Raw genomic sequence first — 24,903 nt, forward strand, 5'->3', positions numbered from 1 at the left:
ACCCCTCGGTGACAGACCCCGAGGCAGCACCCCTGCCCCAGCCGGGTCCTCGGCGGCTCGGGGAGGTGCTGTGAAGTGAAGGGAGCTCTGCTCCATCACCGCGCTGCCACAAGGCCTTCAGTCTCCACCCCCACCCCCCCCCCCCCCCCCAGGAAATTAATTTGCTGGAAATTGGAGAGTAAGATTTATTTCCGTTACCTTATCCGAACACTAGGGGCTTTCAGGGAGTGCCGAACATTGGGCCGATGGTGGCGGTGATGTCGGCGAAGGGAGCGCCCTGAGCCAGCTCGATCACCGACTGCTGCTTCAGAACCAGCACGATGTAGAACTTGGCCGCGGCTTCTTTCCGGCTGTTTGTCTGACAGAGCTCCCAAAAGCTGAACGAGCGCACGCCTGCTCTCCTCAGGTGCTGCAGCAGGGAAAAGGAGTCAGCCGGGTCAGCTTCCCCGCCAGTAAAACCAGACCCCACCGCGCCCCAACTGGAGAGCGCGGCTCAGGGCGAGCGGCTGCTGCTCGAGCGCCTGGAGTGGGAGCCGATCTCGGCGCCGGCGTTTAGAGAAGCGGCTCCTACCGTTGGATCGCCGCGCTATTTCTCGCGCCCACGGGTGTCACCGAAATCTACAGGCGCCCGAGTTCAGGGAGGCCGTGCCGAGGCACGCGAGGAAGCACTTCTGGGGTGGTTGGTGTGAGTTAAACCAGTACAAACCGCTGCGTGCCCCGCTCTTTGGCTGCAGAGCCCCAGCCGCTGCTTCCGTCACAGCCAAGTGCTGCCATTTCTCGGTTTCTCACGGCCACACTTGCACGTAAGCACTTACTTACGGGCATTGCACAGAACCTTTGAAATATGTTCACCTAAAATTACTTTTAACCCCCGCCGAGAAGGCTGTGAAGTCAAACTCCGGCGCTGGGGAAGCGCTTGGCTTGGGGCGAAGCTTGGTGTGTTTTGCAGACCAAACCTGCTCCCCACGCCCTCGTTTCCCCATCGCCTTCCTCCCTTCTCCGTGCAGCCACGGGGCACGTCGGATTAGAGAGCTGGCCTGAAGGAAAAGAACTTTTTCGCTGTGTTTTTCCCCCCCACCCCACCCCAGACCGACGCTGAAGCACAAAAACGCTCATCCAGGAGAAAGGGAAGGAAGAGCACGGAGCCGTCAGGCCACGAGGTTGGATGTTCAGCGTCAGGGCAGCCTGTGCCGGCTCCTGTCAGCACGGCACATGATGTCATACCGTACAGCTTCACCCGTTTTACAAGGATTTCGGCAAGAAAAGCAGAAGAACCCTTCCTGCCGCAAAGGCTCCGCTCTCTGCCCAATTTCAAGCCCCCTGAAGGCACCGGGGCATTAAAAGCTCTCAAAGAAGGTGTTCCCAGCAGTGGGTTTAACAGAACCCTCACCCGTTTCCCCAGCCTTCCTCTCAGAAAGAGCTCGAGCGGCCGAACAGCCGAACCACAGCACCCTGCAGCGCTCAGCTGAGAGCTGGCAGCCTGCAGGCAGCGGGGAGCTGGGGTTGGCAGAGAGGCTCCGGAGCACACTCCCAGACGGAAGAGAGCGAGGGCTCAGCGTTACAGCAAACGCTGCCGTGGGAGCCAACATTCTGACAGCGCCAGCGATTCCGCGGCCGTGCGAGAGGACACCCCGTCAGGCGCTCAGGATCCTGGTTTCCTATGTAAATCCCCCCCCCCCAAAACGCAGTTAGACGCCGCGTGGGAGAGGCGGGAGCACGGCCAGTGGTGTAAGGGGGACGTTTTCTGACCGAAACCAACACCTGGTTTTGGCATCTCATCACCAACTCCAGCACTGGTACCTGCAGAGTTTTTAGTAACTGAAGAGTCCTTTCACTCCACCGTATTTCTTCACTCTCTTTCCCGCTCCTCGGTAGCTCCTGGAGAGGGAATAGAACAGAGGGTTAGACAGCCCGCGTAAAAAGGCCCGCACCATGGTGACAAAAGGGACGAGAGCTGTAGCCTGATTGAAAACCCAGCTGGAGCTGGGCGTGCGGGTGGCCGTGCTCGGGACACCCAACACCTCCGCGGTCCCTTTATGCCACAGGGAGAAGAACATCACGGTGCTCGTTCTGCTGCGGATAGATCGGGTGCGACAACCCGCTGGGTGCTACGGGAGGGGTCCCAGTGAGCCCTGGAGAGGCAGCTTCACAAGATACCGGGATTCTGACAGCATTTGTGCTGGTCAGGGGCCAAAAAAGGATGTTCCAAAATTTGGCTTTAGGTTTTGGGCTCAACCTCGGAAGTCGACAGGAGGAGATTGCCTGTGTCTCAGCGTGGCTGAGCACCCTCCTAGCCGGCAAGCGCAGGAACTGCTCCCTTACAGGAGCCCGGGCTCCAAGGAAGGAGCTGTTTGCCTCCCAGGCTGTCACCCGGGAGTGCTGGGTACACGTATCCCTCATTAGCAAGCTGCGAAGTTTTTACCTGGCAAAATACGTGCTGAAGATGATGTCAGTACCCCAAAATTCACTGCAAGTTCATAATGCCATCAATTTTAATTTTTTTTTCAAAATATTTCTGGGAAAGAACACGGTTCTCTCCTGAAATAGTTGTCAGCTTCAAGCACACGTACGTTCGTCAGCTCAGCGCGCTGTGGTGCAGCTGCTTGGCGCGGGGAGCGGCTGGCCAGCGGGGAGCGGCTGGCCAGCGGGGAGCTCTCGGGGAAAGCCGGTCCGTCCTGCTGCCAGAAGAGAAAGGTGATCGCCAGGCGTTACGGGCAATGCAATCCTCAATGACGGCATCCTGCTCGAAGAATTCACGCCCATAAATGTGTTCTAAGATGAGCTAAGAGGTGCTGTTTCTACCACGTCCTTTCTCACACAGGGGAGGCCCTCACTGTGGTGTTTATCCCACAGCTACGGGCTCGGGTCAGGCACAGACCCGACATTTTCTGCTGCCATTAGGTCCAATTTTGTCGTTCTTTTTCAGCTTCCCTGAGCTCACCTTCTCTAGAGAATGCCCCTTCCCCTCAGCCTGAATAAAGATGGCAGAAACAGATAGTTTGCCTAAGTATGTCCTCAATATGAGACACAAAAGACAAGTTTTATCCTTTACAAAGACAATTATATTTACCTCTTCGGCACAAAGAGGCTGTCTTTCCTATTAAGGTTTCCTTTATACTTAGCGATTAGGCTGTAATCGATACTGATTAATAGACAATTAATTGTTCATTCACTGTGAGAGTCTACCAAGGGGCTTATAAATAAACTTCCATGACACAAGCTGCTTCATGCTGCGCCGGCTGGCTCTGGCATCCTTTTCAAACACATATTAGTAATTTCTTAGCAGGTTTTTAATGGAACCCCAGCAGAAAATGAAACCAATAAATACACGTAGGTCTCTAAAACGGACGGGAACTGCTCACCATAGTTTCACCACAGTTATCATGCGTTTCATTTCTGTTATTCTGCGATGTCAACATAAACAAATCTTTTCCAATCTTTCTCTCAGTCTCTGAATGAGCTGACTCCTGCAGGTAACTTAGTTCTTCTACTCCCAGCATCTCTGGATTAACAAACAAACAGGGTTTAACAGGTCACTGTCTTTTAACCATTGTCCTTAAAAAAAAAACCCCACCAACAAAAACCATTGAAACCCAAAAGTCACAGCCTAGTTAGCAATCTTTGAGAGCGGGAGCCAGAATGAGTAAATGTAGAATAAATATCATTCCCAACAGGACCGTGGAAGAAGAGGCAGCAGCTTCCAAGAGAGTTCTGCCTTTTCCAAAGGTTGACCTTTACGGACTCGCGGGAGGTGGTTTCGCCGCTCACTCCCGAGGCAGCCAGACGGATTGTGTTTCCAGCAGAGCAAAGGGGCGAAGGCAGAGACAGCGCCTTCTCGGAAGATCTAAAATGACGCGTTTCTTCTTGCCTGATGTTAACCACACTCTTCAGCTTACAAATAGAAGTTATTTACATGAATTTGGAAATTTGGAGAGTGATTTGATTAAACTCAGAATAAGTGGGAAGATTTTTATTTTTTTTAAAGAAAACAAATGTGCCGCTTGGCAGATGATGGGAGAAACCAAAGGTGAAACCAAAAAGACTTCCTTAATGCCACAAGGAAGAAAAAGACTCGCATTTCATTTCTGATCTAAGGGACAAAAGCAAAGCACTTACAAAACCAAAACCACTTTTTTTTTTAAATAACTGACTGCCAATTTCCTTAACATTTAACCGTTTTGGCGTTCGATTTCTAGAATACTGCACACAAACACCGTGCACGTCTCTCGGACGTGATGTAAAATAGAAAATATTCTCTGACGGCCAATTCTGCAACAACAGAACTGAAATATTACCTGTGGTATCTCGCTCTTTTCTTGTTTCTTCCATTTCCCTCTGTGTTTCGTTTCTTCTCATCTTAAATCCGTGACTCTTGAAGCATTTCGCAAACAACTGAAAACAATTATTTTTGTTTGCTTTCAGAACGTCAAGTCAGATTAGTCGCAAACATCAACACAAAGGCATGAGCATGAGCTGTACGTTAATTACTGCAACCCAGACTCTAGACATTCGGATTAGGTCATTCTGAAAATCTGCAATTTTTTTTTTTTTTTTTTTTTAATTAATAACCTTCTGCAGCTTCAGCTTTGGCAGTGAACTCCGTGAAGAAACATCTTAGGAACAGCTTGGGTCGGTTCTCCTTGAAGCCAGTTGGTAGGGAAGGATCAAGCAAGCGACACCCGCAGCGCTCTGTGCGCGGATTTCTGTCCCCAGGGCCCGGGTATTTTTCACCCCCGTGAGGAGCGAGCTGTAGTCCTGCTCCTCGACGCCCAGTGGTGAAGCGGTGCGGCCGCGATGAACCCGCAGATCCCCCCGGCCTCCCGGCTCTCTCCCGGCTGCACCGCGGACGAACCGCTGCGAGGGACAGGCGGCTGCCGTGCGCAGTTCACCCCGTACCTGTCCCGGCCACCTTTGGTACACCCTGACCCTTATCTGGTCTCCAGCCCGAACCTTACTGTGCCTTCGGTGCTGTCAGGTGCAGCACAGGGACACGGGAGCCTTTGGCAGACCGTATTGCCATGAGACAAGCGCGGCTTTCTCGTGCAAAGACAGCACTAAGGCCCACGGCCCGGGCCACCCTTCCAGCCAAGGTGAGAGCACAATCAGGGACCCCTTGGTCCTCCGCAAGGCACGTCCCTGACGTGCTCTCCAGCTGGAAGCTTCCTCTCCAGTTGGGAAAGTACAAACCAAACTGGCAGACCATCTTTCCAAAGCCATTCATGATGTTATGATAACAATGTTTAAGCCTGATGTACCTCTAAAGTAAATTTAAGGAAAGATGTGCTCTCATACTGGTTACAGAGCAGAAACAAACCAGAAAATAGTAAAACAAGGTAGAAAGTAGAAAAGAAATGGGCAGACATCTAAAAGGCTGTGTATTAGCGTACAGTCAGGTGCCAGTATGGGAACTGAAACGCCAGCTCTCAACATTCTTTGTCATTTTTCACTTGCTGTTGGAGTGCTGGAGATGAAAGCCGTGAGCTCTGCAGATGGTCTTGCTGACAAAGCAATTAGTGGCGAGTACGCAATTAACCACCAGGTACCCACCGCACCGCACTGCAGAACACGCGCGCTCCCGCGCTTTGCCAGGCGTCCGCGTAAAACCGAGCCTGCGGAACCTCCCGCAGCCGGACCCCCGGTGGGCAACACCCCGTGGCCGGCGCGGCAGCATCAACCCCTGCGAGGAGCTCGTCTTTACCGTTTGCAGCTCCGCGGGAACCACAGGCTGCGTCGCCTGGGACAGCAGTTTATCCACCCCTCCCGATTCCTTCCACATCATTGTTTTCTTCGTCGGGGGCGCGAGGTCTAACGTCGCCAGGGTGTCCGTGCAGCGGTTGAGCTGGTTGTAGATAGTGTTGCAGCTCAGCTCCTTGACTGCGTCCACAAGCAGCTTCCTCTTCCTTTTCTTTTTTTTCCTCTGGGTGACAGCTAAATGGAGCAAGTATCAAAAAACAAAAGTCTAGCAAGGTCTATTCGCGGATCACTTCAGCACCAAACAAGCACCATGATGCAAACGGACAGGCTGCCGACCTCCTGGAAATCAGGGCACAAGTTTCTCTGGACATTTTGATAAAGCATTGTCTTGGTGTTCTTGTTCAGGAAATTCAGGTATGCTTAATTACATGACTATCGTGCTAAAGAACCAGGAACCTGAGGACACATGATACACCAGCAAGAGCGAATAAGCTCTCTCTAATCCATCAGGAAGTTCATTGTCCCAAGAACTGCTGATGGACTCAACAGGTTTCATTACCTCATAATTAATATCTGTATTTCTCAGTTTAATCCTCCAGCAACTTAATCACACCATGTGTAGTAAACACGGAAGAAAGACATGGACTGGTTATATAGCCATAACTTGCTGATTAGTGTTTTGGTGGGCTGGAAAATTCTAAACAATAGTGTCAACGTGAGCTTGTTTACTTGCTGACAGCCGCCAACGTGACAGGCGACATTTCGATTTGCTCACAGAAGAAATGAAACCTTTTTCTTTTTGGATCTTGTAAAAGCTCAAAGTTCACAAAACAGAATTTTACAAAGGCCTGAAAGTTTTTAAGATAGTTATTTCACACATAAAAATCACTGATGTGTCGCTGGTGATAGCAGTTCTTCAGCTGGAACTTCAGCAACACCCGTGAGCAGGCCGGGCTTGCACCGCTGGCAGAGCTGCACAGCCACACACCGCGACGGGGTGCGCGGCAGAAACCGGGAGCAAAGACTTGGGCGGATCAGATGAACAACCCGATACTGGTTTTGTGTAATAGCTACCCTAAAACAGAACGCCGCCAGCAGGAGCAGGTGAAACCTGAAGTGGGAATAATCTGGTTTGCAAATGTTTTCACTAACAAGAAGAAAACCAGAGGTAGTGAACGCAAACGCTCGGCAAGAACCTGGCCGAGTTCTGACCTGAATCGTCAACCGGCTCCAGCACAAATCCTTCCTCTTCTCTGGACAGCAGCGTTGTTTCGTTCATCGGATGATGGGCTTGCCTCATGGTGGCGTCCGCGCAGCTGGACTCAACTGTAAGAAAACCCAGCAAATAACCCAAATTTTAAAAAAGTTGACAAGATGGAACAATTTCTCAATCTCACGACACAGAGTGACATCAGGCAAAAAAGATCAGGATTGGAAAACTACGATTTTGCCTGTAATCTCACAACCCCTTCAACCAGCAATGACCGGCGCTGCTGCTGCCCGTACTCTGCTCCGCAGGCTTCCCCGCGCTGGCACCAGAAACCGCGTGAGTGGGGGCTGGAACAGGCCAAGGAACTGCTCTGGAGGGAAACCCGCCTGACAGGGGCGTTTAGGGGGAAAAGTGTTTCGTTCCAACACGTATCTGCTTCCAGGTCCAGGCACCCGCACGGCAGCGCGGGCGTTTCTGTCAAGGTGAAAGGAGGAGGTGGTACCAGGGCTGGTGCAAGGAGAGGCAAGGGCCACGGTTTCCCTTTAGAGCTGTTCCAGAATTCCCAGTTTTAAGTACAGTGTGATGGGGGTAGAAGGATTTGAGGTATGAAAAACTTTCAGAAACGCTTTTCAAAACTTAATTTCAAAAATTAATGTCCTTCACCGGTATCAAGCCAAAAGAAGGCTAACACCACCTTTATGAACCACTCCAGTGTCATTTGTCGCTGAAATGCGAAGCCAGAAGTACTCCTAGGTGGAGTTCAAAGCTACAGCATGCCCTTATTCGGCTTCCTTTCCCCCACAGCAGGGGTATCGTGCTGCCCACGCAGCAGGACAGCACGTCAAAGCGCTCCTACGCGGTGGCAAGGTGCAAGTCTGGAATCCCTACGGCAAACTCATTTATACCTAAACTGGTGGACGAAGGGGATCAGGAAAAAAAAAAAAAAAAGGCAAAAGAAAAGCCAAAGGCAGAAGGCCGGGGCTGTGACAGTCCTGAGTGCAAGGGACTTCAGGCACCACTGCAGGAGCAGAGGGTTGGTGTGAGGGAGACGGGGCAGGCACTGCAAACTCACCGGCTGTGCTGTTCTCCGGCAGATCTTGTGACAAAGGACCAGGTTCTTCCTCCGTGTCACGAATGTCTTTATCTAGGCCATTTTGCTCGTCCCTCAGCAGGATTTCTTAAATACAAAATGCATAGTTTTAATCATTCTAAGCCTTAGTAGTCATGAGATAGCCTGGTACAGCCTGATGTTACTGATTGAAGGGTAATTCTCTGCAAACAGCAAGAGCTCAGCTTCCAGAGGTGGCTGTCAATGGTGCTGCTGGCGCCAACAGCACAAAAAGGGAGAACGTCAGTCTTAATTTTGAGATTTCCTCCTTTTCTTTGAAAAGTACGGCGTCAATACTGTTCAAAAGGTATAAACCTATAAATGTTTACCTAAATGCTCTAAACCATAAAGTGGTAGAAGCCACTTTGCTGCCATTGTTATTACAACAATGAGGATAAAAACGCTGCCGTATTTCACCTTTGAAAATACAAATTAAATGGTTAAGCATCAAGTATAAATTGAACATGTTTCATTCTAAAAAACTGAATTATATCCTTTAAAACAATTGTACTTGGCAATCTCTAAGTGATCGTAGATTTAGTGGCAAGTAGGAAAGAAATGAAGTACGAAAACCACAAAAAATACAGAATTTATGTTTGAAAACGATCACTTTCACCCTGCCTTGTTTGTTTTCCCATAAGAATAAAAATATTTGGAAAGAAACGAATTCTGTTTGTCTGTGGCAAACCCCACCAATCATGTCTGCAGCATCCTCCTCGTCTCCAAACCAGTCATGCTCAAAGCTGTACGTATCTTCGTGCAGCGCAGGCTTGTCTCCGCTGGCGCTCGCAGAGTTGTGATCAGCCACGAGGCAGTTGCTGCTCATCAAGATGCTGCTGTCAAAGCAGCTCTGCTTCCCCGGCCCCTCTGCTTCCTCGTCTGAATAAACAGAGAAATTCTGATGCTTCATCTGCATGAATTTTGGAAACGCGTATTTATCCGTTTCCCAAGTTTTTCAAATAGTTTTCAAAAGATTGTCAGATATCCCAGGCCTCAAATGCAATAAACAGTTTTAGCTAATTCAGCAAAAAGCAGAAAACGTTGGGTTTGACTCTCAGTCTCTGATATCACAGCATATTACTTAGGCAGAGTACTGGCACACAGATTTAAGCACAAGACGGTGTGACAGACCGATCAGCACAAGCATGAAACAAATACACTGTTAATAACGGCTTTTTCACCCATGGAGAGGGCTCAGACTGTACAACGCTTCGCATAAAACACACTTTTCCTTATGGAATATTTCTAATTTCTCAACTTCTCTCACCAAAGTTTCTATCACAGAGAAGTATATTGCTTTCGTAATCCTCTGTAAGTGTGATGTCTTCAGCTCTGCTCTGATTCAAGGTAAAATGTTCAGCGACATCAATGGCACTGATGAAAAAAACATTATACAAAATATAGGGTGAACTGAAACCCACGGAGCGTTTAGCTGGAATGTAAAGACTTGTTTCTAAACAGCCCTCAATCCTGATGTTTTGTCATAAACCCCCGAAAGATAGCGTCTGTTTGCCACGGCACGGAGCGTACCCTGGGTGACCCCCACTTCTGTGGAGAGGCAACAACCGGTTCCCAAAGCTCCAAAGCCATTGAAGGTTTTATTCATCAAACTCACTGCTTTGAATTTCCTCTAAAAGCTAAAAATAAGCCTATGGGAAGCAGGTGCTCCACGTTCAGTAGAACTGCTACCTCTAAGCACGCAGCAGCTGCCGCCTCTGCCAGCCAGGGTCTCTGCGCAGCCCCCGCCCCACGAGGACCGAATCTGCAGTCGCCGTAACTGGGAGAGCGGCCGGCGAGGGAGGGGGAAGCATCCAGCCCACCCAGCTTGGAAACGCTCCCCGCGCCTGGACCCCCACGAGCCAACGCCCCAGACGGACGCTCCGAAAGGGCCCCCCTCAGGAAAGAGCAGACCCTGGGAAGGAGGCGGGAAGCTCCCATCCTCCTCTCTCCCGTGTTTCTCCGCGCTCTTTTGCCAGTAAACTCGGGCTTGTGTGAGGCTGTGCACAGCCAGGCCCTGCCGCCTACCAGAGGCTCGTTACACAGAAGGCGACTAATTAGTGCAACACCTTCATCCATCACTCAACCCGCAGGGACTCTGGGAGGCAGAGCAGGCACGCCTGGCGGTGCTGGGACGCTGAGGTGTGTGAACAAACAGCATTGCACCGCAGCCCTGCGTGCAGGCCACAGACCCCCTCACCGTGTGCTCATGACGAGCCACAGAGGGAGCAATCTGTTCTCCCGGACCTTTGGGGGCAGCCGAGCCATCAGAAACACCTCTTGGCCTCCTGCTTTATATCAGCGTTTCTACCTTTGTGCTGACTCATGTCAGAAAAGCCAAGGAAACGTGCTGGCTTTTCATCGGGAGCCAAGCTGGCTGCTGCTGATAAAACACCCCAGCCCCAGAGAGCGACGGAGCAGAAGTCAGACGCAGTTACACAGGGGAGCAGCACAACATTGTGAGGTTACCAGCCAGAGCTTCCTTGGCCTTACAAAAGGATTTGTCCTAACTTTGATATCTTCTCTCAAAGTCAGGAAGTGGTTTGCAGGCTTCACGCAGACAATTTAAAACACTGAAGTCTAAGTTGGACACATTATTTCATTGCAAAGGTCTGTTGATTAAACAGACTTTGAGGAACGCTGCAACAACACAATTCCTGTGGCCGTAGCCTTGTAAAGCCAACTCAGAATTTAGGAGAATTCAGTTATCAAATCAAAACAATTCCATCTGAGTCTTGGACAGGTAACAGCAAGGGTATCTTTTACTTCTGAAAATACTAAAATAATGAATAAAAACTAGGGAAGCATTTACTTTAAATCAGGTAGTGGTGTTTCAAAATCATGAAATTCTTCAGGTAGTGTGATGGACTGATAAGCAGCCTCCAAGGTCTCTTCTGGAAGGTCAACAAGTCCTAGAAGGAACAGACAGCGTAAGAAAATAACTACCAATAAAATAAAAGGGATGTTCTCCCAAGGGCATAGAATAAGACCATAAACCTGTCAGGAAGGTCTGCTGCCGTTCTGAGTAACGGGAAGGTAAAGTTTAGGCACTCTGGCGACAGGACACCAAGTGGAATTAAAATCCCTAGTTTACACATACTTTAGAAGCCGTATTTTTTACAGTCTGACACACAGAGTCTGCTGCTACAGGACCTGAAATGCTGCAAACGCTGCTAGGAACAGCCACTGTAAGTCCCTGAAAGATTCTCAGCGGTGACATTTAGCCTGGAGTCTGTCGCACCACTTCAGATGAATTACTGCGCTTTCTTTTTCTCCCCAGTGCCTGGGCAACGCCATTCTCCAGCACCAAATAATTACGGAGCGAGACCGCAAATACTTGGTCATCCGAGAAATCTGGCAGAATTCGGGTGAGACAGGATGTCTGACGGTCACCTGAGCCAATCTTTCACTCAAAACAGGGTGAGTTTCTAAGATCACTTTTGACTATTTCTGCTGATGGAGACTCCACAGCACCCCCGGACAGCCCGTTTCAGCACTTTACCACTTCCACGGAGGTTTTTGCCCCCCTTCTATCTCGCTGGAGTCTCCGTTGCTGCAGTTGTGACCGTTGCATCTTGTCCTCGTGCTGCGCAGCCCTCTACAAGCTACTAGAGCCTCCATTCGAAGCAAACAGCACGGCGTACTCACCCTGTTCCTTCTAGAAACACGTTTACAAACATAACTGACTAATCACAATCATATCCGTGAGAGTGGTGGAGCACAGCTATTCCCTCCTCTGCAAACGGACCAGCTCACAGAGCACATCAGGGCCGGCACTAGGCGCTGGGGCCTGGTTTTAGCCTTTTTTCAGACAACAGTGCCTCCCCGTTTGCCGCCCAAGTACAACAAACCTACAGCCTGTTGGAAAAGGATCCAGTTATCTCTGCTCCCTTCTCGCCAGCCACATGGCTAGAGCTCAAAACACATGGTCAGATCTGGCACTAACACACTGTTGGACATGTTGTCGGTGTCATCAGCAATTAAAATTAATTATCTAGCCACGGAGGCTGCATTCAAGCTTCTTCTCTCAAGACCACATAAGATACTGCTTCTTGTAAAGGAGTCAAACCCCTGAAACAGCACTGAATTAAGCCAGACAAAACACCAGCAGCAGGCACTAGTACCTTCAATTTCCTTTGGGATCAGCAATGTGTATTTAACAGAAATATCCAAAATTAACTTTTAAAACAAGAGCTTAAAGGACACAGATGGAAAAATGCAGAATTCTGTACACACCTGGGCGAAAAGCTGTCTTCATTTTTGTCAAAGCTTCACTACAGTCTGCCAAGAGGTACTTTGCTTTCCGGTGGTAAATCCGCACCACTCCTAGGAGTAAGTGCCCAGAGGTCCGCAGAGCTATTGTAAACTTCGGCGATTGAAAAAAGTTGTTCAGGAATTAGTATTTTTGGAAAAAAAAAAAAAAAAACGCATTCAAATGAAAATATTACACAGTAGTAACAGAGCTCCAGTAGCATACACCAGTACAGAAATTCAACAGGCCATAATTATGCCCTTATTTATGCAAAGTCTTCCCGCACCAAGCACGCTCAAGGTGGTCACAGGAAGGGCAAGTAGAGGGCACTCAACCAGGGCCTCTTGGAAAACACTTCCAAATAACATCAAGATCATTTTAACCACACTCAGTTAATCATAACCCACGCAAGACAGACAATGAAATTGGAGCTACCAAATATCAAGCAGGTATTTTCATAGAGAAAATTAAAAAATTCTGCTTGTACCAGCTGAAAGTCTTGGACCTCCGGAGCCACCGATCAGCAGCAGGGCAAAGCGCTCCTCACGCTGCCCTCGGACGCAACGGCGAGGCCAAGGACTGAGCCGCGGGTACCAGACTGCCCGCATCTGCGCCAGCCCGAGTCACACCTTGTCTGTGCCACGCAGAGGGCTCCAGCCTCGGGGGCTGCTCCTACAGAGTCTCTCGTAAGCCCTACGTGTGCTTAATTATGTATTTAATGGCTTATAGCGGAGGACCTGGGAGGAGTCTACTGGAAATGGAAGGATGGTTACAACACATCAAAAGTTATTCATGATGAGATCGGCAAAAGCGTCCTCCCCAAACGGTCTGCACGCAGTTTTGCGGCAGTTTTCTTAGTCCCTTGACTTTGGTTAAGCAGCTGACTTTTCAATCTCTTTGAGACAATTTCCTCAAACACCAGCATTTCCCAAATTCCGTTGGACAATACCAGCAGCTGGCACTCAAAGTCTCTGAAGAATGACCAGTGTCACCACACCGCACCAGTGGGCTCGTGTTGCCCCACGAGCGGCTCAAACCCCTGTGCTGTGACCCCTCGGTGCCTGCACAGCACTCCCTGCAGCTCTGTCGGCGTGCTGAAAAATAGAGTTGCGTGTATCGTGGTAATGTTTTCCTACACTGTGCATAAATGTATGCCACAGACCTCCAGGAGGAAAATAGCAAGTAAAATATTCCTATAACTGTCATTTTACAGGATGGAGATTTTATCCGAGTGAGAACTGAATTAAAATGAGATCAGGAATTTACCTCACACCGGTTTTGAAAGAGCCACAAATTTGCCCAACTAAGTGAGTCTCCGTGATGGCAACAGTCCTCTTCCCTACCAAAGATGAGCACCTCCACCCCAGAACTCGCCCCTCGCGGTTTAATAGCATACCTTTGGCGAGATGATCTTTTCAACGGTGGTCTCTAAATTGCACTCAAATATATGAGCTTTGGTGAGCTTCTTCTCCCAGTGGGCAGCAAGCCATATTTTGGCCAACGGCCCGCGCTTGTTGACGAGTAGATGCATGTAGAACATGGCGCCGGGGCCCGGGCCCACAGGCCAGCCCTGGGCCGGAGAAGGGTCCTGGGACACGAAGCAGGATTTGGGGGCACCCTGAGGGGATGGAAAGACCCAGTTGGGTGCTGAGGGGATGAGGAGGGGAGGAGATTTAGGGAGACCCTGAGGGGATGGGGGCACCCAGCTGGGCTCAGATGATGGGGGGGATTTAGGGGGACCCTGAGGGGATGGTGGCAGCCAGCTGGGCTCTGAGGGGATGGGGGGATTTGGCGGGATCTGAGGGGATGGGGGGACCCCACCAAGCACTAAGGGGATGAGAGGATTTGGCGGGACCCTGAGGGTACAGGGGGATTTGGCGGGACCCTGAGGAGATGGGGCGGGAGGGGAGGGGGATTTCGTGGGTCCTGAGGGGATGGGGGGGAGGGACCCGGCCAGACCCTGAGGGGATGAGAGGATTTAGCAGGACCTGAGGGGATGGGGTGACACAGATGGGTGCTGAGGGGACAAGAGGGATTTAGTGGGATCCGAGGGGATGGGGGACCCAGGAGGGTGCTGAGGCAATGGCGGGCGTGGATTTAGGGGGATCCCGAGGGGATGGAGGGACCCAGCCAGGCGCTGAGGGGACTGGCGGGGAATTTAGTGGGACAGGGGGCTTTAGCGGGCCCTCAGGGGACCGGGCGGGGGGCGGTGGTGGGGCGGGGGGCGCTGGGCTGAAGGACCCCCCTCAGGCAGCGCGGCGGCTCCCTGCGCGCTCCCGCCAAAACCCGGGGGGGGGGGAGGGGCCTGAGCGCCGGTCCGCTGCCGGGACCGCTCCCGGGGACTCCCGGGGGGCTCCCGGGCTGCGCGGCCCCTCTCCGGGACGGGCTCCGAGCCAGCCGTCAGGGACCTGCTGGTGTAAATACGCGCCATTGCCTTCCCGGGCTAACATGGCGGCTCCGCTAGGAGCGGGGCGCTGCTCCCCTCATTTGGGGACCCTCTGAACGGGGAGCGCCCCCAGCTCTCTGCTCCTCCTCCTCCTCCTCAACCTCTTTCGCCCTTGAGACTTTACAAGCCCGCTTGGGAGGCACCACGCCATCTCTTTCTCAGGTCCTGCGTGGCTCCAGGCGTGTTTGATAAAAACCGTCTTGGTGAAAGCAATTTGCAGAAGGAAAAAAAAAAAACCCAAACAAACAAACAAACAAACAAAACCAAAAGAGCTTCGTACCTGCAGAAGGATGAGGGTAAAGGTGTGCAGCCACCCGACTGCATCAGCCACAGCCACCACCCAGAGGAAAACGCGGCGCGTTTGCACCCCGACATCTCACCTGCCAGAAAAAAAACCCACATTATTTTCTCATCCCTCTGCTTCACGCTCTCCCTGCTTCGCTTCGTATTCCAGTCCCCTGGTGCTCCCGAGCCACGGCCCAGCGCACCGGCTGTTGCCATATCACAAGGCACCTGTGGTTTTCCCCCCATCTCCCAGTGTCAGCTGAAGATCTTTAGATCTCAATTACCACCAGGAAAGTTTGGAGCCTCTTCCCAGCACGGCTTTGCAGCTGGTTTTAGTGGGAGGCAGGGCTCTCTGTCCCTCCAGGTGCAGAGCTGGTACCCTGGGCTTGGACATCGCTGTTTGGGGAAGGAGAGGGGGTTTCTGCTATAAAACACCTTTGGAGCGATGCATCCCCAGTGGGGGCCTGGAGGAGCCCCCCTGTGAGCCCCAAAGCAGGCGTCTGCTTCCCCCACAAGGGCACCCAGCCCGCCTGGGCACCCCACACCCTGCAAGAGGGAAACAACCCGCACCGGTGCCCGGCTGTGCCGGCTCCAGCCATGCCTGGTGCCAGCCCTGCCTGCCTCGCTGGTGGCAACAGCTCCCGGGGGGAGTTTGCAGGATCAGAAACCCCACGGGCGGCCGGCTCTGCTCCTCGTGTGCACGGGGAGCGCCGGGGTGCCGCGTCCATGGCACGCAGGGACCTGCGCTCTGCCAGGTCCTTGTAAAACGTTGGATCTCCCCGCCGGTGCGGAGCCAGCAGCTGGTTCCCAAATTGCCCGGCTGCTTTTTCCCTGACCTCCGAGTCACCTTGAGTCGTGTTGGCTGCAGGCATTCGCTCTGCCATGGGATGCTGTGAATACTAAGGAGGCAGGAATGAAACTTCACCTCCACGGCGGGGCTGGATCGGGGGCGGCACTGCCAGCGGGCACCGGGCAACTATGCATACCCCAAAACTGGGCTGTGTTGCACAGGGGTGCACTGGAGGGGCCTGGAGGGACAGTGATGTGTCCACAGCCCTCCCAGCCCCCTCCCGTTCCTGCTCCTACCAACCTTTTCCGCTGGCTTGGGACTCCCATTTGCTGTCCCTCTCATCCCCATTTAATCATCTCGGCCGAGCAGTGGAATGTTCCCATCTCCGGTGGCCCCGTCCTGCTCCCTCACCCCGATCCGTCTCCCAGGCTCCCTCCCTCCCTCCTCTTCCCATTTCTTTCCAAGCCCTCTGTCTCTCCCCTCCAGTGCTCCCGCAGATTCATTCTGAATTTTGGCAGGGCTGTCTCTGACCTTGGCTGTCTCCCTCCTCTCTTCACTCCTGCGCTGGCAGCATCAATCTTGGCTCTCTCTCCATCTCTCCTCCCCTTCTCTCTGTGCCAGCGCCCAGGGACGGAGCGGCCTTTGCCAGCCCCCAGCCCCACACGGAGCCGGGCCGGGGAAGGTTTTTGGGCTGCCCAGCCCACACCGTTCAAAGGCCTGAGGCCATCACCCAGCTCCAGCAAAGGCAGCGGGACGCAGGGGCAGCACCGCGAGAGCAGCGAGGCGTGCAGGATGCGTCCCTCCACCCCATCCATCGCAGGTGTCCGCTCGAGCATCTCTGCGGGGCTGGGGTGCAGCAGCAGCCCCCCCCGGGCGGCACAGCACCCTGACCCCACGGCAGAGCGCCACACGGACCCCACCACCGCACCGGCTGCGCTCATGGGAACCACAGCACGAGTGGCTCTGCCTTTGCCCCCGAAACCCCCAACCTCTCGGCGGGTCCCAGCACCTTGGGTGCCCCTGGGGGCATCGTCAGCCTCAGGGTTTGGGTGCTGCGAGATGGAGGGCTTGGCCACGGCTCTGCTCAGGAGCAGACTGGCGGCGTTTTGCTTTTTCCCAGGGAATTTGGCGATGCGAGAGGCAGCAGGTCCTGGCGCAGGCGCGCTCCCCTCCTGCCCGCCCGTCTGTTCGCAGGGCTGTGCCCGCCTGCTCCAGATCCATCTTTTCTTGCTGATTCGGGACAATCTGTGTCCCGTGACCTACTTGTCTCCAAGCATCTTCTGCCTTCCTGCGGAGTGGGTTGGTACCAAAGCCTCTCTAAATGTGGTTAACGTGTCAGGATGCACTTACATTTATTTTTAATTCCGCTTCTTTCTCGGCCCACTTCTGGATGCGTCCCCGGGGACGCTGGGCTGGGAAGCCGCTGCCTTTCGGCGCGGTGCAATGGGAGGAGACGGCAGCAGCGAGCGGGTGGGCCGCAGCACACGCGGCCTCCACTGCAAACTTCAAAAAATTAATAAAATCACCTGCAGCCCTGACACGGCAAAAGGGGAGGGGAGACCCCAGCCCACCCCGTGGCAGGCCCGGAGGCACCACGGGTTGGATCCCTTTTCGGGTGGTGCCGCACGACCCACGAGGGTGCTGGTCAGCACCGGCCGCCCTGGGAGCGTGTCGCAGCGGGGAACATGCAAAGCCATTTTGCAAAGCTAAAGAAATAATTAAAATAGCCAGAAAACCTTTCCAGGGCACCTTGGCGGAATTTTTTTTTTTAAAAAAAAGCAAGAAAATGGCTAAAAATGATCCAGAGGTTAATTTTTAACCGAAACTTTAGAGTTTAATGAGGGAGATGTTCAAGGAAGGATAATGTCACCCATCATTGTGCAGCAGTGGCACGAGCCAAGGGGGCCCTGCCGGGACCGTGCCAGCACCAGTGCCCAGACAGGTGCTGAGCCCATCCAGCCCTCAGCCTGGCTCCCTCCGAAAATACAAACGCACCTCTTTATTTGTGCCTGCCCCCCCAAACTCCCTGAACCTTTAAAATCAGATTTAGCTGTATTTGACAGAGACTTCCGAGAAAGTCCCTGCCTCTGTCACGAAACGGGTGGTAGGAGACTCCCATCTGCTGTCCCCATGCAGGAAAATGCTCCCCTGCTACGAGGAGATTTGGGGGGGGTTCAGCCTGGAGAAGAGAAGGCTCCGGGGAGACCTTATTGTGCCTTTCAGTACTTAAAGGGGGCCGAGAAGGGAGATGGGGACAATCTTTTTAGCAGGGCCTGTCACGACCGGACAAGGGGGGATGGTTTTAAAATAAGAGGGCAGATTTAGGCTAGAGATAAAGGATTTTTTTACAATGAGGTAGTGAAACATTGGAACAGGTTGTCCAAAGGTGGTAGAAGCCCCATCCCTGGAGACATTCAAGGTCAGGCTGGACGAGGCTCTGAGCAACCTGATCCAGCTGAAGATGTCCCTGCTCACTGCAGGGGGTTGGACTAGATGCCCTTGAAAAGTCCCTTCCAGCCCAAACCGTCCTGTGATTCATGAAAATGCCCCAGCACCATGGGTCGTGGAGCCCAGTGTGGATACAGAAGGACTTGCTGTGCCCGGGGGGTGGGTCGAGGGCACCAGCCACCGGACCCAGCGGGCTCAGGGCACCGGTCACACATCCCCACGGCCCCGGCGCTGCGAGGGACCCAGCACCACCAGCAGCACCGCCCCATCATCTCACGCAGCGGCGGGTGAGCTCGCAAAGGCGGCATGTGGACGTGCTGAAGGGAATGGCAACGTGACAGACCAACCTTCCCGGCAGCTTTCAGCAGCCCACCCGCTATCGCTCAGGGTTTATGTCCAGCACCCCATCTCCAGGCATCTTTCCAAACGCGGAAATAGCCCACGTCGTACGAACCAACGGACTGGAATGGTGCTGCTGCCGGCAGGTCACTGCCGGCGCTCAGGCCCGCACCCAGTTTGGGGTCAGCGAGAAGCCGGGCGCGGGCACTGCCACCAGCGCTCTGCGAAAAATGGATTAAGTCGCCCCGTGAGAGGCGGGGGGTGAAGGGGGGGCTTTGTGCGGTGGGACCCCAGCCCGGCTGGGAGAACGGCGTTGGGCAGCGAGCACCGCCACGGGCTCTTCTGTCCCAGGCTGGAGCATCTCGTCCCTGGGACGAACCCAGGTCAAGTCCTGAAATACTTCCCTGGGGATTTGGGGGCAGCAAAGGGGGGGTGGGGGGGGGTTGTCTCCGGGCTGGAGCTCTCCGTGCTACCTTCAGGGCTGGGGGCTGCAGCGGGCACTCAGGATGCGGTCCCAGTGTCCCCATCCCGGCTCTCCCCCAGGTCCCCAGTGGGGACGGCTGTTTGTGGGGTGCCCAGCCAGCATCCCACAGGCACGTCCCCCCCAAGCATGACCCACGCTCTTCCCTGTGCAAAGCCCACCGTGCTGCTCTGCCCTCTCCACCCGTGCCCCCCCCCCCTACGCAGCGCCCCCCCCCCCCCCCTCCCGGGGTGTCCACAGAGGGTCCCGGCGCTGTCGAGGGGGGGGTGCACGGAGGGGCCCCCCGCTGCAGGGGCGTGCACAGACGGTGCCGGTGTGCAACCGGGCGTGTGTGCATGTGTGTGCCCTCCCCGGTGTGTGCGTGCGGCGGTGTGCACCGGCGGGGCCGCCCGCCGCCGCGGCTGCACCGGCACCGGCCCCGGGGAGCCGGGGACGCGGCGGGGGTAGGCAGCCCGGCGCGGGGGGGGGGGGGGGGGGGACGGGGGAGGGTGGGCAGCCCCGTGCGGGCACCGGCGGGGTGGGCAGACCGAGGTGGGACCGGAGAACCGGGAGAGGACCCCGGCGGGGGGGGAGCGGCGGCTGGGTGCGCCCCGGGGAACCGGAGGGGAGAGCTCGGTGGGGGAAGCGGGTCTGGGAGGGGGGACCCGGTGGGGTCACAGGGACACGGGTCCCCGGGGGGGGGGGGGGGGGGAGATCAGCCCGGTTCGGGGAGGGGGAGACCGGGGGAGGGGACACACCCGGTTCGGGGAGGCAGGTGCCGGGTGTAGGGAAGGGGCGCAGCCCGGTGCAACCACCCGGGTCCGGGGGCAGCCCGGTTCGGGTAAGCGGGATCCCGGGAGGGGGAGCAACCAGATTCGGAAACCTCGGGGGACGTGGGATTGGCAGCCCGGTGCGGGGAAACGGCTCCAGGGAGAGGTGACAGCCTGGTTCGGGGGTCGGCTCCGGGGAGGGGGAGCATCCCGGTGCGGGGGGTCGGCTCCGAGGAGGGGGAGCATCCCGCTACGGGGTCGACTCGAAGAGGGGGAGCATCCCGGTGCGGGGGTTCGGCTCCGGGGAGGGGGAGCATCCCGGTGCGAGGGTTCGGCTCCGGGGAGGGGGAGCATCGCGGTGCGGGGTCGACTCGAGGAGGGGGAGCATCCCGGTGCGGGGGTTCGGCTCCGGGGAGGGGGAGCATCCCGGTGCGGGCCCGCCGCTCACCTCTGTCCGCGCAGGGCGGCGGCGGCTCCATGGCGTCCCCGCGGGCGGCGGAGCTGCGGAGCCCGGGCGAGGCGGCGGCGGCGGCGGCGGCGGCGGCAGCGGCGGGCGGGGGCGGCCCGGCGGGTCCCGGTGCGGGCCCGGGGCTGGCGCTGGCGCTGGGCTGCGCGCTGAGCGGCGCGGCGCTGGTGGTGCTGGCGGGGGCCGTGCCGCGGGCGGCGCGTCCCGACCCGGCGGTACCGGCGCGGCAGATGGAGCGGCTGGAGGAGCGGGCGGCTCGGCTCCGCGCCCGCCTCGATCGCTGCACCGTGGCCGGGTTGGCTTTGCTGGCCCTCGGAGGGTTGCTGCTCGCCGCCCTGCTGCTGGCTACCGCCGCCGCCCGTCGTCGCGCCCGGGCCGCCCGCCGCACCGGCGGCACCTACGGCTCGGTGCGGCTGAGGATGAGGAGGGTGTCGGCCGAGGGGACGCGGGCGCTGCTGGAGAACCAGCTCAGCCCCCCGTCCCAGCCCCCCGAGGGGCCGGGCTCCTAGCCCCGCACGCCCCGGGGAACCCACGCTGCCGACAGAAGCGGGGGGTCCCCTTGCCGCACCCCCAACGCCGATGCCACCCGGTGAGGCTTCGCCCACAGCCACCCGGCAGCCTTCGGCCACCTTCCTCGCCTCCCCGGACCCTTCTCAGGTGGGGGTCCCGTCCAGCAGCACCGGAGCGATGTGTCTATGGGATGCCCCACTGGACTGCACGGCTCCTGCCCGGGTTGTTCCCCACCACCAGGGCAGCACAGCCTTCGGATGCTCTGCTCGCCTCCCCAGCACCTTCCTGGATGGGGTCCTGCCCACCAGCATCGGGGCAACAGCACCTTCCAGACGCCCGTGGGATTTCCGTGCCGTGGCTGGTGGCAGCCTGGGCTGGACGTGAGGCCAAGCTCCCCGCTGCAGCCGCAGCCGGCTCCTTCCCAGCAGCCGGGGCCTGGGGCCGGCTGCTCCTCTTCGCGATGGAGCTTCTCATTTTCTGCCATCAGTGACCTTTTTTTAGCAATAGTTTCTTGGAAAAACTCTGTAGCGTAGAGCTGGCGCTTGCACCGCTCTGGGCAGAGGAGGGGACAGCGAGCGTGACCACCATCCGCGAGGCAGGGTCCAGCCCCCCACTACCCCTCAGCCCTTGCACCCCACCAGCCCCACTCCAGAGAGCGGGATGAAGGCCAGTACACACGCCCGCACCGTGCTGAGCATCCCGCTCCCACCAGCAACCCCAGAACGGCCTCCTCAAAAATCATGGTGCTCTGTCTGGAGGGGAAAGGACAATTCCCAACGCCTCAAAACGATGTAGTTGTTCTGTTCCCGTGTTAGACCGGCAGTTCTGCCCGCCGGGGTGCCCACACGAGCCTTTGTGCTGATTGCAAGGGCCATTGTCTGCAGCGTGAAGGTGAAACGGCATCTCGGGAATTAAACATGAAGCATCATTAAAGCACAATGTTCTGTGGAAAGAAAAATCAGTATGAGCAGGATGCTCAGAAAGGGAAATAATTATCCCACAGGAAAATGTAGACCCACAAAAGGTGGTGTTTGTCATGAACTGCCACCAGTTTTCAATCCATCCCATAAATTATTCACTTCAAATGTTTCCAGGCTGAGACAAATCTCTCCAGACAGCCCAACACGAGAGGAAAGTCATTTGTAGACGCTTTGTGATTGCCTGGGTCAGGTTTTATTTCAGGCCTTCCAGTGTCCCCCTCGGATGCTGGGGACGGCATCCTCTGCCCCATGTTTGCATTTCTAACGCTTTGCAGCCAATTCCTCCTGTTGCTGCAAGGGGCCGTGTGTCCCTTTCCCTGTCACTGTGTCACCCATCCACGCTCCTCATTCATTGTAGGATCCGGGGAAACAACCTCGAATGGCCTCACGCCCACAGCCCTGGCACCCTGGCACCTTTCCCTGGGGTTAACCCAGGTTTGGGGTGAAATGGGTGGCCCTGCTCTGCTGTCCCCCGAACAGGCATCACCTCTGCCTTCCCATCCCTGGGGCAAACGGCCACGAGCAGAACCTGCGGGGTCAAATGAAGAGCCCAAGCAGGGCAGGGGGAGCAAATGCCACGGTGGCTGTCACGGAGGGGCTGATCCCAGGGACAGGGGGGGCATGCCACGGGAGGAAGGGGAAGAAGGGGAGGAAGGCTGTTGTGTGGTGTTTGCTGGAGAAGCTGTGGGTGTTCACGAGGCGACTCCCCCGGGGAAGGCAGAAGTCCCTCCAGCAGCTCTCGGCACTGGCCCTGTGAGCCCGGATTCGAAAATAAACCCATTGGAGGGAGAAATCATCCTCATCAATTTTTGTCACTTGAAATAAGATGGAAGGGGTCTTTCAAGCTGAAGGAGACACCGAGGGCAGCACGGCACGCAGCAGACACCAGCCCAGGCCCCGCTGCCTTCCTGCAAAGCTGGGGACAACAGCCGCTGCCTCGTGCTTTGCTCGGTCACCCTGGTCACCCTGGGGATGGGCGGCACAGCCACGGTGAGAGGTGCCAGGCAGGGCGCAAGGCTGGCTCCCCTCCAGTAATGCCACCACACCAGGCCACGGAGGGTGGTGCGAGGGCAGGCAGGTGGCAGGCAGCGTGTCCTCGTCCCCCCTGCTCAGCACAGAAGTCCCCAGTCCCCCAGCTCCGGGGTTTTGGGAGTGTCCCTGCTCGTGCCAGGGGTGAGCGAAGTGGGAAGGGCCCAGCGCGCCTTTCCCAGTCCCGTGTGACAGGGGCTGCTTTGTTTTCCTGGCTGCAAGACGCAGCGGTTCCTCCCTCGTGCCGTACGCAGGATCCGAGGGACGGAGCATCGGCTGCGGGGTAATTAGCAGCGCTGGGGGCTCTGCCTTTGGGAGCGTGCGGGGCAGGTGCCGCTGGGCTGGGCGGGCTGGCAGATGGCCTGAAGGGCTCTCCGGGGATCTCAAGCCATTACCAATAATCCAGAGTCTTTCTTCAAACGTGACGGGGAAGCGCCTCGCCGGTGCTGCGGGAGGAGGGAGGGCTGTGCCTGTGCCAAGCCCGCACACACCAGCCCCAGCCGCTCTTCACGGCCTCCCCGTAAAATGAACTCGAGGTGTGTCGCTCGCTGTGCTCCCTGGCACGTTAACGCTCTCTCCGTCACTTCGGTTGGCAGCAGCAGCCGTGCCGGGGATGGGGACACACAGCCAGGGGCCTGGACTGTCCCTCCTGGTGGTGGGAGACCCATCGTGCTCGGCGTGGTACGAGCGTGCAGCAGGGGCGGCTGCCCCGCGACCCTGCTCGGGCAATGTGGTCTGTGCCCGGCCACCAGCCCTGGGGATGGAACAAGGAATGTGGCTTGGAGTTACTGGTCCCCAGGAGCCACCTCTGCCACGCTCTGGGCAGCACCGTGGTGGCCCTCGGGTGTGAGCAGAGCCAGCCACGGGGATGGTCTCCTGTCCCCACCATCCTCCAACCCGGAGAGGAGGATCCTTGGCTCCTTTTAGCCATCCTCTCCGGCGAGCGGGCGGCGCAGCCCCGGTAGCCCCGAGGCTCAGGCACGGGCCTGCAGCGGGCACAGCTCAACGCCCGGCACTTGCCCTCTTCGAAACCCCTCTCCTTTCCCAGCTGCTCCCCCAGCTGCGCAGCACCACGAACCCGCTGGGGTTGAGCGCTGCAGACAAAAGATTGTTTATCAGGACGCGCCGCAGCCTCTCCCGGCGCTGGTTCGCTTTAATTAGCCCCATCAAAGCCGGCTGCGTCTCTCCCTCCTGAAAGGTTGCAGAACATGATTAATTCAGGCTCAGAAAGCAGCCGCCTCCCGCAGCGAGGGGCCCCTCCGATAAGGCCAAAGCTGTTTCCTCTCCTCAAGCACCCCATGCAGCGAGGTTGGGGGCTCCTTTCTCCCGGAGCAAAGCTGGTGGATGGGCTCAGGCTGCCCCAGGAGCCGGAGGGGACAAGCAGGAGCGACGGCCTCACCAAGCCCTGGGTCTCTCTCGCCATCCCAACCATGCTGGGAGCGCGGCCGCTGTCTGCTCCGGTCACGGGCATCACCCACTGCTCATCTGTGGGTCTGCACTGAAAACCCCAGAGACGTGCAGTGGGGGTGACACATCCCCGCCCAGTCAGGGCTCCCACCAGCTCCTGCAAACCCAGGGGTCCACACACCATCTCTGGGGAGATGCTCCAGCTCCCCCCAGTGCCAAATTGCTACGGCTGCTCTTCCCCACTCCCACCTGTACCCGGCCCAGGGTTGCACACGCCATAACTCAGCTTTATTAGCTTCGTTTGTAGGCAAAGGGGGTTTAAAAGGAAAAAGCCTTTGGGGACAAAAAAAAAATTAAAAAAAAAAAAAGATAGATGGGGGGATCACTTCCCCCTTTTTATTTATGCCAGCACGGCTGCGTGCAGCGTACCGACGGCATTCAATACCCCGGAGAGCCAATTACCGCGAGGAGCGCAGCCAGAGCCGAGGCTGGGCTGTTCTCCACTTAATTTTCTTAATACAGACACATCGCCTCGGAAAAGCGCTGCTGCTCAGGGGAAGGTACAAAGCGGGTTCCCAGCGTGAATCCTCCGCCTCGGGAAGGGCGGGCGCAGCCTGGGCAGAGCTTTGGGACTTCCCTTCTCCTGGCGGGAAGAAGGGGGCTGGAGCAGGAGAGCGGAGGGAGCCACCCGCAGCAAGCACCAACACAAGGC

At 56.1% G+C, this 24,903-nt stretch overlaps 2 protein-coding genes across 2 annotated transcripts; one reads left to right on the forward strand and one right to left on the reverse strand.

Moving 5' to 3' along the window:
* Window positions 1–220: 220 nt before the first annotated feature.
* On the reverse strand, window positions 221–13,801 carry RAD21L1 (RAD21 cohesin complex component like 1). Its single transcript, XM_086474666.1, has 14 exons — window positions 13,658–13,801; window positions 12,246–12,375; window positions 10,822–10,921; window positions 9,280–9,386; window positions 8,706–8,891; window positions 7,977–8,081; window positions 6,907–7,020; window positions 5,699–5,928; window positions 4,296–4,392; window positions 3,363–3,502; window positions 2,879–2,971; window positions 2,571–2,678; window positions 1,801–1,878; window positions 221–409 (listed from the first exon to the last, which is right to left on the reverse strand). Exons 1-14 carry the CDS (start codon window positions 13,799–13,801, stop codon window positions 221–223), a joined length of 1,821 nt encoding a protein of 606 aa, XP_086330792.1.
* A 6,475-nt stretch (window positions 13,802–20,276) lies between these two features.
* TMEM74B (transmembrane protein 74B) lies at window positions 20,277–20,774 on the forward strand. The gene has a single exon (XM_086474625.1). It carries the CDS (start codon window positions 20,277–20,279, stop codon window positions 20,772–20,774), a length of 498 nt encoding a protein of 165 aa, XP_086330751.1.
* Window positions 20,775–24,903: the final 4,129 nt, after the last annotated feature.

This window comes from Leptosomus discolor, chromosome 17, assembly GCF_034619465.1.
Source record: "Leptosomus discolor isolate bLepDis1 chromosome 17, bLepDis1.hap2, whole genome shotgun sequence".
Lineage (NCBI taxonomy): Eukaryota > Metazoa > Chordata > Aves > Leptosomiformes > Leptosomidae > Leptosomus > Leptosomus discolor.

What these genes read in the sequence shown, in the direction of transcription:
- RAD21L1 (XM_086474666.1), bottom strand. Translation starts at nt 13,801, where the DNA reads ATGTTCTACATGCATCTACTCGTCAACAAGCGCGGGCCGTTGGCCAAA. An exon ending in ATAACTGTGGTGAAACTATG is followed by an intron (nt 2,972 to 3,362) that starts GTGAGCAGTTCC and finishes ATCTTTATTCAG; the next exon opens with GCTGAGGGGAAGGGGCATTC. An exon ending in AGCGCGCTGAGCTGACGAAC is followed by an intron (nt 1,879 to 2,570) that starts GTACGTGTGCTT and finishes TTCCCTCTCCAG; the next exon opens with GAGCTACCGAGGAGCGGGAA.
- TMEM74B (XM_086474625.1), top strand. Translation starts at nt 20,277, where the DNA reads ATGGCGTCCCCGCGGGCGGCGGAGCTGCGGAGCCCGGGCGAGGCGGCG.